At 40.5% G+C, this 13,451-nt stretch overlaps 1 protein-coding gene across 4 annotated transcripts in view; it reads left to right on the top strand.

Annotated features, from left to right (window-relative positions):
- CDH18 (cadherin 18) overlaps nt 1–12,899 on the top strand; it is a 586,652-nt gene extending 573,753 nt beyond the window's left edge. For all 4 annotated transcript variants that reach the window (XM_042465610.1, XM_042465611.1, XM_042465612.1 and 1 more), the window contains 2 exons: nt 4,883–5,134; nt 9,248–12,899. In XM_042465610.1, the coding sequence (XP_042321544.1) occupies nt 4,883–5,134; nt 9,248–9,738 (743 nt within the window). In that variant the 3' untranslated portion in view covers nt 9,739–12,899. The remainder of the gene's footprint in view (nt 1–4,882; nt 5,135–9,247) is intronic.
- The last annotated feature ends 552 nt before the right edge of the window (nt 12,900–13,451 follow it).

Raw genomic sequence — 13,451 nt, 5'->3', positions numbered from 1 at the left:
TTTTTTCTTCGTAACCCGGAAATTTCGTAACGCGGCGCGTTCGTATCCCGGGGTAAGAGTGTATACCTTTTTGCATGAATATTATCATCTAAAAAAAGGGATACTGAAGAGCTGGGAAGCAGGCAGAAATGGGAAACCTGGATGGTCAACCGGATGGAACAACTCTTTGTGAATAAAAATGTGAATGTATGAAACCTTTTTAGCTTGCTAGGGGAACATAAGTAAGGGGAACATAAAAAAGAGATATCAAATTATGACTGATATGGAGAAAGTTAACACAGGCTTCAAACAGATGACCCCAAAAGGTCACTATCAGGCTGCATTGGGGGCATGGTGCTTTCATGACTCATGCCCTGAACAAGGCCGGAAGCTGTGCCAAACCCACTCCAACCCGGAAGAACAGAACCAAAAAGGAGCAGAAAAATCTACTCCTTTTTGGCAGCCCAGGCTGGGTCTGGACATATTTGGTTGCTGCAGTCTCGCAACAATCAGGGTGATAGCGGACTCTGGCGACTCCTTATTGCATCTGCTTGAGGACACAGTGTTGCAACATCCAGATGGTGTGTCCAGATGGACACCCCCCAACAGCACCTGCTTCTGTAGTGGGCAGTGCTACAACTTCAAATGGCTATTTGGGGTCTCGTGCAGCTGCTGGGTAAGTGAAAATGGGACAAAATGCCCCTTTTCACTTACCGAGCAACTGCTCCAGTCCCATTCCACCAAGTATATACCCTCCTCTAGTATGTCACCTGATGTAGTTCACAACCCCTGTACCCCCTAGGTCACTGAGTCAATCCAATATATGTATATTGTTAAATTGACACCCACGCTAACAGACATCCACTATCATAGCAGGGCTTCCTCCATCTTTCCGGTTTGCAGCTGTCTGCATTGCCTAAAATTTTGCTCTCCAGAGCATATTCAGAGTGTATTCAGGGGAAAGGCAGACTGTCCCATCCTAGTTCTTTTGGGAGAATCAGTTTCATAACAGGAATGAAATACCTTGTGATCATAACAGGGTGTGAAGATTAGAGCAAATGGAGGGCAATAATTTGACCTGAAAAATCTATCAGAACACATCAGTACATTAAAGAGGTGCAGTTTTATCTAATGGCCACTCCTCCAGTTTTGTTCATTTGAATTAATCCACTAATTATTTGGTACATTTAAAGTCTTTTTGGTGGGGGTATGTAAAGCAATATTCTTTTTTAAAGCATATTTATACAAATACTTTGGAGGGATATTTAATATTACATCTGTCAAATAAAATAACTTATCAGAGGAAAAATTCAGCCAATACAAAAAAGTTGTATCATATGTATGCATTTTACTGTAGTTCTTCCACTGCAGTCTCTTGTAATATTGTGTAACCAGGTGAGGAGAAGAGGGAGGGTTGCTGAAGGAGAAGGGGAAGGAAATGGAGGAGGAAGAGAGTGTGGAAGAATCAGAAGACCAAAAATGCCAATGGGAAACAGCTGGGGATGACTCAGGAGGAGAAGAGAGGGGCGGGGCCCATGGAGGGTGGAGCAGTGAGGTTATAAGGCAGAAGGGAGAGGTGGCTGGGAGGCAGCGTGGTGAGGTGAATGCAAGAGGGGCAGTGCAGGTGACTCAGAGCCTAAAGCGAGATGGCTGGCCAGCCCCTTTGCAACACGGATGAGGACGAGTGACAACAGGGCCCCAGGGAGATGTTAGAGACCCTTTGTGGGATGGGGACCTTGCGATGAGGAAAGATGCCTGGTACCCCATCTGATGGGGTAATCCTGATAACCTGGAGGGCACCTGGTGGGATGAGAAGGGACAATGTTGGGAACACGGTCCGGTTCCAAAGCCAATAGAGAAGTCCAATGCTGAGGTGGGTGAGAAAGGGGGAAGGAAGCCCTAGGCTTGGGAAGTAGCTCTGCACCTGGGATTGAAGTAACTCTTGGGACGTTGAGGAACTTTGTTTCTGGAGGAAGTTGGACTGGGCCATGTGCACTTGTTATCACTGGCTTTCATTAAAGTTGGTTGCACTGCAGCATGTGCCTTGTGTTCCTTTTGGAAAGCAACCTGGAGATGAGGCCCCCAACTGGGGCACAGGGAATGTCAGCCCTGGCCACATATTGATCCTCAGTAAGTGGTACAGGTAGCCATTTTTTTTAATAGCCAGTTTGAATTTCTCCAAATAACAAAAAGCACCTTGGAGAGGGCTTTATAAGAAAAATGAAGTGCTTCCAATTTTATTCCTCCAGAAAGCATTTTATCTTAATCCCATAATACTGCCCAAATAAAACAGCTTGCTCTGAGGTAGGTGAAATGGCTAAGAAGTTATCCTTTAAAATACAATTGTTGGTAAGTCATTTAATAGTCTCAAGAACAAAGACTTAGATGAAATTGTGTTCCTGAATAGATAAATGAAAAATACAGCCATTCTTGTCTGTCTACTCATAATAGATATTTTCTTTTAAATGCCAAAGGAGAAAACAAAGAAAACTTTGGGTTCAGTTTATCAGAATAATATTTCTAAACCTTCTAAGCATGCTCAGTTGAAGTAATGTGTGCAACTCCAACATAAAGCTGTGAGTTTAGATGGAACACAAAAAGTGAAATAATAGGAAGTGCAAGTGTTCAGTACTGTTGCTACCTCCAGAACACCCTTACAATTTAAATATAACACTCAGCTCTTTCTGCTCCTTGCATTTACAAGCTGTTGAGGCAAGCCAATTTGTGTATGTCCCATACGATCAAGATATGAAGAAAATATTAAAGATTAATAATGCAGTTTGACACTGCTTTAACTCACATGGATCAATGCTATGGGATTCTGGGATTTGTGGTTTGTGGGGTATTTAGCCCTCCTTGTCAGAGAGCTCTGGTGCCACAACAAACTACAAATGCCAGGATCCCATAGCATTGATCCTTGTAAGTTAAAGCAGTGTCAAACTGCATTATTTCTGCCATACAGATGCAACCATAGATGCACCCTATATATTTCTGTTGTATCTGAACCAATTCCAAATGTTGACAGTTTGGTATCCAGCAGTGACTGGGTAGCAAGAAAAGCCTAAAGAAAGGTCTCAGGGAGAAATGCTTTCAAATCAGTTGCTTCAGGAAATGAAACTTATGAAGTCCGATACCAAGAGTCCAGTTCCACAATTCAGGTGATTTTTGGGGTGGGTGGGGGGTGGGTGGGGGGTGGGTGCTAGTGATGATGTAGGCACTGTTTATATGCAGCCCCAACTGATAATAATAACTTAAGCCTAACTGAAATGATGATAGACCAGTCCAATAGGAAGGAAAGTTACAGATAGAAATGCTTATTTCAGAATTTCCATATTAAAAGGTTGAGCTAAAATGATCCATTATACAAACATACACACACACCAATGGATTTGCAAATCAGAATTTTGGTTTCAACTAGCATTTTTATTAACATAGTTCTCAGCTATTTACATATATGCAAATAAAGAGGATTGTGAATACAAATGTGAAAATGTTTGTTGTTCCTTTGTCCAAGATACTTACATGATGCCTGCCATATATACATAGAAGCAAGTATAAAATGCATATAACATTCTTGATGGTCATCATGCTATATCATATATAAAATTACACATTTTAGAAAAAACACTGATTTTTTTAAAAAAAATATTAACATGAGAAAACAGATGAATTTTGTTAGGGTTTTTTTCCCACCTGCAACAAGCACAATAGGTGTAAATATGAGCAAATAATGTGTTTTGTGCAATGATTTTTTGTATTACAAATCACTTTAATGGCTGGTAAGCTAATATCCAAAAGTGAGTATGCCCTGATCCCAGTATGTTGCCTATTCTAAAACAAAACTGAGCATAGTTTTAAGGAAAGAAGTTCTCTATTGAGTTTCATCCAACTTTTGACCACAGAGTTCTGCTATTTACAGATATTGAAATTGCCCCATCTGCCATGTGGGCTGTTAGGGCATCCACATGTACAGTCAACATTAAAGAAGAGGAGAGGGGAGATAAACTTGGCTAAATATAATATTTATTAAGACTACATTTAATAAAGTAAGTGTGGTGGAAAATGTTTCACACATGGATTTTGGTAGTGATGTAAATTGTCACTTATCTCATTCTTGCATGCAGTTTCATTAGGGGGAGAAGATGAAAAGCCACAAATTGCTTTCTCACCTGTAAGACAGCAAAATATTTTTGTTATTTTCAAGGGATTTGGAATTTATGAGCATGATTTTGCTGGGGAAATTTCATAGATAAACTGCTTTATTGAATACACTTTTGAAACTGAAAGAATCAGATATGTTATTTGTGTCTTTTTGACATAGAAGTTCTTTGCACAGGATTTATCCCGTGCAGAAACAGGATTTAAAACAGGAAAATTAACGTGCAGAGAAAGTGGACAAATCCCATAAAAGTGGGATCATTTTTGCATGATGTCAGGGGCATTGAGCATTAATCTGGCATTAACCTGCACAGAAAGGGGACAACATTGGCTGCTTTTTTGCTTTTGGGAGTCTCCCAAAAGTTTAAAAAAAAAAAAGGCTGATTTTGTCCACTTTCTGTGTGGGTTATTTTTGTGTTAAAGCTCAAAGCTCTCGATGAGTCTTAAAACGATCCCGCTTTTGTGGGATTTCTGCATGGGATTTAGGCACTTAGCCTCCCGTGTGATAAACTCCTTAGACTGGAAGATATGAATTCAGGTCTACTCCCACTAAACTGCAATGGTTGATTTAGGGGCTATTTACACTGAACTACCTGGAAAGGCTATTGTGAGTAAGAAAGGAGGGAAGGGCGAGGAGGAGGAGGAGGAGGAGGAGGAAGGGCAACTATGCACATTGTCTAAGATCTCTGGAGAAAAAATACAATATAAATGTAGCAGTATGGTGACCTCCATTTTGCTTCCATAGATAATACAGCCAGCATCCTCACCCGGCGGAGGAGATTTAGCCGGACTACCCAGGACATGTATTACCTACCCATTATGATTTCTGATGGAGGGATTCCCTCTCTCAGCAGCAGTGCCACCCTTGTGATACGGGTATGTGCATGTGAAAGGGATGGCCGTGTGCGGACCTGCCATGCAGAAGCCTTCCTCTCCTCTGCTGGATTGAGCACAGGAGCCTTAATTGCCATCCTGCTGTGTGTCATCATTCTCTTGGGTAAGCTGCTCTCACAATTAAATACTCATGTTCCTTCCAAAGCTTTGAGATGATCACAGCAGTGCTGCAGCTTTTAAATATGATGTCATTCTGAACCAGGAATTGCTTATGATAAGAGGTAATTAGGAATACAAAGCTTTGATTTTTTTTTTTAAAAAAAAGCTTCAACTGAAATTAGTAGGGATGAGAAGCCTTTAAAGCAAATGTCTGAACTACTGGCATCCAGTGGAATTAATTTTGCAGGGGTCAGGGAGTAATTAGCATTGTCAATCTACCCAGGTAATTTGGCAAGATTTCAGGAAACCACCAGCTCAAGGTGCATGTCTGGTACTCTTGACGAAAGTGATAAAAAGAAAAGATGAGGAGAATTGTTTTAAATAAATTCTTCTGCCAGAAGCACTATCAGCACTGTATGAAAGCCATTTGCTAATTATCTCTGTTGGATGAGCAGATAATAGCACAAAGCAGCATCAAGAGGGGCAAGTGAGAGAGGTGGCAACAAAATGATTCCATTAGATAAATGTCCTTGGAAATGTGTTTTGTGTGCCCAGTCTAATTTGAATAGTAACCATTACGTAATATTCTCATTTGGCTGAGCTTCAGTTTGTTCATACTTTCCTGTGTGTCTGCGTGATTTAGTGTATGTTTGTTCATATGTACAAAGAAAGCTTTTTTGAACAAATGTTGAACAAATGTGTGAACCAGATCCAGACTCAGTCCTGTTTAGCAGTGTGCAAATCTTTCATCTTCAATTGTGTTGCATTTCCCTGAAGCCAGTCTTTTAACCTCCTTTGTGCCCCCTTCCTGTCACCTGCTACAAGTGTCTGCTTAATCACTTTTGCCACAGCCTGAACAACACAGCCTTCACCCCCTGTTGCAAATCCCCCCGAAACAACATATTCTCCTCTTCTGACAAATGAACATCATCAGCCCTGTAGAGGTCTGGCCAATGGTAAACTATGGTAAGATGCGGTAGAAAGTAGTCCCATGCCAATGGCATCACCAAGATTCCAGATGACTTTTCTCCAGCCAAGATTAATGTGTTTGGGATTTTCTTTGCCATTCTGCCTCTGGATGGGCAAAATGGTAGAAAAACAAGAGAAACTCCAAGCCAACAACCTTCTAGAAGCTGAAAATTATTCAATAATTGTAAAGCCAGGGCCTTTCCCAAGTCATTGCTCCCACCTTTTATGGAAGCCATCTAGGCAACCTTATGAGTTCTACATTCAGCCTAACACCAGCAAGCATAAACAAGTACTATTCCATAACTCCAACTAATAATTCCAAACAGCACAGTCCCCATATGTATACAATGCAGCAAGGCTAGATGGCCACACAACAAGACCAACAGCAAAGTCCTCAGGCCTATAAGCTCTCAATACAGCAAGTCCACAAGCCAAGTATGCAGACCTATAAAACAAAATGCACCAGGATAAAGAGCCCATCGCAAGGAAAATAGGCCTCACTAGGCACCCAAGGGACATAGCCTGTAAGACCACCACTAAGAATATAGGCCTTGCTAGGCTCTCCAGGCCCTCTCCCCCAAAGGTTCCAATATTAGCTAACACCAGTACAATTAGCCAGTTAAACCAGGGCCAGGAGGGGGAGATAAATTATAGGCATAATTCTCAGAGAAACTGACCCAATTCAGCCTAAATATGGCCAGAATGCCTGATCAGGGGGGAAATGGCATCACATGCTCTTGCTCTTACATAACATGGCACCTACAACAGAAAAAACAAAATCATGTCACCCACATTCTGTATGCAGAAAATGGCCATCCCTACAAGGGTTGCCCACCATAGAAACATAATACAAAACGGTGGCACCCATGTGCAGCACTCTCACAATGGTATCCCCTGCAAGTACCACACAAAATGGCCACTGGAAATACAAAAATAAAAGAAAATAGCAATAAAGCCCCATAAGTCTATAAGCACACAATACACCAAGACCACAAACAAGTACACAAGACCAGATATGAAAAACTGAGTTAAGGGTCACTTTGGCTGAATAACTCCACCATGAATAAGACAGGTCACAATATGCACATAGGCCTATACTATACTATACAAAGAAAATAGGCCTCACTAGGTCTCCCCCCCCCCATGAGCCCACACTACACCATGCCAGTCCCCCGAAGATTGAACCACTACATAATGGAAAAGGAGCACAACCAACAAGTTAGAACAAGCTTGAGAGGGAGAAGATAAATAATACTACACAGTATCCCCACTGTAATCAGACTAGATAACCAAAAGGGACAACAACAATTAACCACCCCACACATTCTCACAGTAGCCCAAGAAATCTGACAAAAGAGAGAAAGGGGGGGGGAGAGAAAAGCAAGAAGATCTTCATAATGATAGCTCAGTGAGGGCTCTTGGTACCTAAATAGCAAGATGTCCCGACAGGGCACCCACAAATTGTATTCGATAGGGAAATTAATTTAGCTCAACAATTTAATATTGAGAGGGCCAGGGTAACTTCTGGCTGGGAGCTTGGTCTTTGTATTTATTCCAGACTCAGAGAACTCCAGAGGCAATTTCCAAATTAACATAGTTTATTTAAAAAGTAGAATTCACACACAGACACAAACTAATGAAGCAAAGATAGGTATAGTGAGTTTCAGGGTTGCTAAGAGGTAATGCTCATGAAACGTAGCTGTGATTTTGGAATTGAAAGTGGCTCAGTAGCTGCTTGTGGAGTGGCCAGCTACTGAGGTAACCAGTTGAAATAAAACAAAGGTTCTGTCCAGTTTCAGACTAGACCAATTTGCTGGTGCCTAGCCACTCATATTTATACCCAAAAATGAGTCCCAAGGAGCTGATAGGCTTAAGCTACTTTCCCAGGGAAAAAGAATGGGGTGCAATATGCAATAATGCTGATTGTGAATGTTCTCAGACAAAAAGAGTCCCATTCCCAGAAGGAAGCTTTTGTCTGCTGTATGCAAACAATCTCTCAGTCCACCTCATTACCACCTCCTCATAGTAAAGGGATTGTGCTAATTCTGAATTTTGAGAGACTCCATCATGGCTGAATGCTTTGAGCTTCTCTCACGCTCACCCATCCAGAGCAATGTGGTATAGCTGGTTTCCTGCCCCACTGAGTCCCTTTTTGGGCTACTTGCCTAAAACATCCCTTTTTGATATAGATTTGATATCAAAGGTCACAGAGCTGAACTGCGAGCTGGATCTTGGTCTACACTATCTGAATGTAAAATGGCCCCCAGGACCCAAAGGGGCTGCCCAACAACCAAAACATAAAGAAATGGAGATATTCCCAACCAAAAATTATTTTTAAAAAAACCCCAATTAATAAATTAAGCAAGGGAGATTATCAATTAATTAAACCACTACTCCCCCCCTCCACCAGGTAATTAACCATAGTAGCAAAAGATAAAAGACTTTGTCCTGTTCCTGTCAATTAACCAAACCTGGCCTATTGATTATTCTGCAGACACAATGCCCTTTAATCCCATGCTGTGAGGATCCAAAAAAAAAAAAAAAAAAAAAAGCATGTAGGGGATTGATCAGGCTTTAAATAGCCCCTGACTCTGTCTCCATCACATGCATCATTTTGTCACCTACTCCCAAACCCAAACCACCTTCATCTGAACCATAGAGAATATCCCCTGGAGTGTTATTCACCACATCACCATTTTCTGAGACACTGGGAAGTGGATACCATCCCAGAGCAAAGAATGGATGTTCACAATCTTGCAAGTCACCAAAATAGAAAAGATGGCAAAAGATGCAAACTGAGAATAGGGAACACCTGTGTGACTCACATGGATTCAGGTAAAAAAAATGGCTAATGTTTGTTGCATACTAGGATGTGAAATGCATTTCTTGTCAAATTCTGGAGCATAATTGCCCTGTAATTAGATTATGAAAGATTGCAGGTAAATGAGAATTTATCTTGTGCTTCCTCCCATATCTCAAAGAATCTATGCTGAAGTGTTGATAGCATGCAAATTTATTCCAGTGGAATGAATGAATGAATGAATGAACAGATAAATCTGCTAAATACATGTGATTAAACATTAAAAATTCAACATTATTTGATCAAAGAGCAATCCTACTAATCTGCTCTCCTGAATTTTTTCATCAGCAATAGTGGTCCTTTTCATCACGCTAAGACGCAGCAAAAAGGAACCTCTGATCATTTCAGAGGAGGATGTCCGGGAAAATGTGGTCACCTATGACGATGAGGGGGGAGGTGAGGAGGACACTGAAGCTTTTGACATCACTGCTTTGCGGAACCCATCAGCTGCTGAAGAACTGAAGTATCGAAGGGATGTTCGGCCTGAGGTCAAGCCTACAGCCAAGCATCCCACTTCATCCAGCCTTGACAGTATAGATGTTCATGAATTTATTAAACAAAGACTGGCAGAAGCAGACCTTGATCCTAGTGTGCCCCCATATGATTCTCTACAGACATATGCATATGAAGGTCAAAGGTCAGAAGCTGGATCTATCAGTTCTTTGGATTCAGCAACTACACATTCTGACCAGGATTATAATTACCTTGGTGACTGGGGACCGGAGTTTAAGAAGCTAGCTGAACTTTATGGAGAAATAGAATCTGAAAGAACAACTTAACTTTCTTTTGTCACCATCCAAATAAGGAACATTTTAGTTCCACAAACTAAAGCGTGAAGAGTCATATCAAAAGAAATATATACATATATCTATGAATACAGTACTCTGAACAACTGAAAAAAGCTGTACACAGTTACTGTAGAAACAAGTGCCCTTTTCACATTTGAAACTGGGTTCTTCAATTGGAAGAAAGTCAAAATTTTGGAGGAAAAAAAAATACCTGCTACAAAATAAAAGATTGTCCCTTTGTGTATATTTTTAATTGCTCAATAAATGTAAGGTATCAGTAATGATACCTTATGATATATCAAGTAAACCTATCAATGACCAATATTATTGCAATATCCCCAAACATGCCAGAGCTACAGTGAGTCTACTGTGGTGCTTACTCATGAGGAGAACCAATTCTGTTTAAATGGCTGTGGAATTATGTGTCTAGCTCTGCCTGTAGGTTTGGGGATTTAAGGTAACCAAGGGGATGGGTCATTTGCTTCTGTTTTAATATTCCCCAGCAGTCTTATTTCTTTCAGAAGCATGTATTGGGATTATCCAGTCAGGTGCCATTTTAGTGTCTGCCCTAACATTCATCTGGATTTTATTTAAATAGTGACCTCTGCTGGGAAATGCAACACTTTACTGGGCCAATCCTACTCATTCCATGCATGGAGAGGCAATCAAGCAAGTATTTAATGGCTACTTATTGAAACACTCATACCCCCCTCGCTCCTACAATTTTTCAGGTTTTTTAGTGGTATCGATATTGCTGATTCTATTCCAACCATTATTTTCAGTGCAATCCTCCTGTGTGTCTATTTAAAAGCAAAATCCATTGAGTAAAATGGGTTTCGCTCCCAGATAAGTGGGCATAGGACTGCAGCATTGGTCTTTTATTATCTTAAACAATGTCACATTTCTTTCTGCAACAAAGCAGAAGATGAGTGGGTTTTTCTGTGTGGAATTTTTTTTATTATGTCATTGTTGTATTGTGAGTTTACCTATGCAACAGCTTGGGTTGTCTGCTCTTCACTCAGATTGGTGAAAATGTAGATACAATGTAACCAATCACATGCTGCTCTGAATCAGAAGAAAAAGTAATGAGATAGTCACTTGATAAGGTATAATCATAGGTTTTTCTATATATGTATGTGGGAGAGCACAGAGCTCATAGGACAGCCTTCCCTAGATGTTCTGGACTACAATCTCCCTTCTAGATGTTTTGGACTACAATTTCCATCATGTTTTCATCTGCCATGCTGGTTGGAGATGACATTGTAATTCAAAACACCTGAAGGCCATTAGGCAGCCTGAAGAGGCATGATGATAAATCGTATTCTGAAGCTAACTGGGCCTGGACTAGTCAATACAGTAGTCTAAAGGGTGTCGTTGGTACAAGGCACCCATATCAGTGGTGTGCAGAGTAGATCTATAACTTGCTATTTTCTCCCCTGAGATGCTATTGTAAGAACATAGAACTCCTATTCTGTCTTGCAGCAACACCCAATACTTTTGGGGGGGGGGGGCATCCACTTGTTTTTTGTCAATGTATTTAAGTTATTTGATAACTGCATATAAATGTGTTTTGTTTTTGTTTGTTTGTTGAAAACTATATGCACATTTAACATCAAAATCCAGGTTTCTACTGATAAAGGAGTTTTGGCCCTACAAAACATGTTGGATATTTCCATAAAAACAGGACAAGTTCTACTCAACTGTAATCAAGGTTGACAAAGAAAAATATAGCTTTTTTGTGTACCCTTTGTATTACCTTTTCTTATGCTTGGGCCTTTGCAACAGCTAGATGGGAGGCTACCTGGAATTCCCTCCTCCCACGGTAGACTTTCCAGAGAGCTTTAATGAAGAATGAGGACACAACTGTAATATTTAAGATAATGTTCTGAATATAAGAACATGGGAGTATAAGAACATTATTGTAAACAGAATTCTGGGAGAGTACTTCCAGGTAATGTTGGGTTCTACTCGCAGATCACTTTCTAGATAACGTAAACAGGTATCCATCTCTAATATAATGTGTATACTGCATATGTACATATATTCACATGAGAGTTGTTCTTCTAAAGCTCACTGGTTATACTGTAACCTCTGTATCAGATGGGGTCCATCATTTTAATAAGAAAATGCAGCCAAGCAAATATTGTGTTTATGCTATAGTTTGTTTTATCATTCATTTTTTAGTTACAATTAATTTATTTACCACTTTCCCAAATGCAGTATAGCCCCGTTTGTTGACATCCTTGTATGTTGAGATATATATCTATGTGAGAGACTGTAAGGCAGAAGTGCTATTACTTTGCAACCATCCATTCTTTTATCATCGTTGTAGATGTGGATCTATAACAAGGGGGCTTTTATTTCTTTGGTTGTAAGTATGTTTCAATTAAGATCCAACTTAGCCACACTGGAAGAAGGAGGGCACCCATCCAGCTTTCCTATACTATAGTGAGGGCTTGAATTTAGCAAAGTCTATCAATGTCTGCTTGTGTACTATGTCTTTCTAATGACAAGGACATTATATTTCAAACCATAGATGAAAGCCTTATTCTACAGACTTTCTTGCAGTATCATTACCCCTTGGCTATTGCCAAAATAGATATGAAACGGCAGTACCAAAAGGGCATCTTTGGAAAGTATGCAGTACTCAATGTGGTCTAAACCCTTACCAAAAAAAAGGCCAATGTTTTCATTAGTCCGTTGTATTCTGACTTTCAAAATGAGGCATAATGCAAACCTACAAAGGGCATGCAAACCTACAAAAGACTATTAGGCAGAGTGGGATAGGTGTCTTCAACCTAAAACTAATTGCTAGTCCAAACTAGGGTTGACCCACTGGACCAATGGGAAGTTGATTCACCATTCACCAGTGGATTCAGTGGGCCCACACTAAGTGAGCGTAACCAGTGGGATTCAGGGCTTAACGATGATGGAGGTCAAGAAGTAGCAACAAGATTTCGGAGAACAGATCTGTGTGTGTCACAGAGTGTGAGCTCTTCTTTCTAAGCATCTTCCCTCTGGTGCATTCTTGTCATATCGATGGGATGGTTCAACTGTCAGTCTTGTTGGCTTCTATAAACAGAATTTACATACTGGTTTTACAGACATAACACAGCTACAGTGGGGCAAAAAAGTATTTAGTCAGCCACCAATTGTGCAAGTTCTCCCACTTAAAAAGATGAGAGAGGCCTGTAATTGACATCATAGGTAGAGCTCAACTATGAGAGACAAAATGAGAAAACAAATCCAGACAATCACATTGTCTTGATTTTTAAATAATTTATTTGCAAATTATGGTGGAAAATAAGTATTTGGTCAATATCAAAAGTTCATCTCAATACTTTGTTATATATCCTTTGTTGGCAATGACAGAGGTCAAACATTTCCTGTAAGTCTTCACAAGGTTGGCACACACTGTTGCTGGTATGTTGGCCCATTCCTCCATGCAGATCCCCTCTAGAGCAGTGATGTTTTGGGGCTGTTGCTGGGCAACACGGACTTTCAACTCCCACTAAAGTTTTTCTATGGGGTTGAGATCGGGAGACTAGCTAGGCCACTCCAGGACCTTGAAATGCTTCTTACGAAGCCACTCCTTTGTTGCCCGGGCGGTGTTTTTGGGATCATTGTCATGTTGAAAGACCCAGCCACGTTTCATCTTCAATGCCCTTGCTGATGGAATGAGGTTTGCACTCAAAATCTCACGA

This window comes from Sceloporus undulatus, chromosome 4 (genome assembly GCF_019175285.1).
Source record: "Sceloporus undulatus isolate JIND9_A2432 ecotype Alabama chromosome 4, SceUnd_v1.1, whole genome shotgun sequence".
Taxonomy (NCBI): domain Eukaryota; kingdom Metazoa; phylum Chordata; class Lepidosauria; order Squamata; family Phrynosomatidae; genus Sceloporus; species Sceloporus undulatus.
The sequence above is the reverse complement of the archived record's forward strand: the minus strand, read 5'-3'. Positions and strand labels throughout refer to the sequence as shown.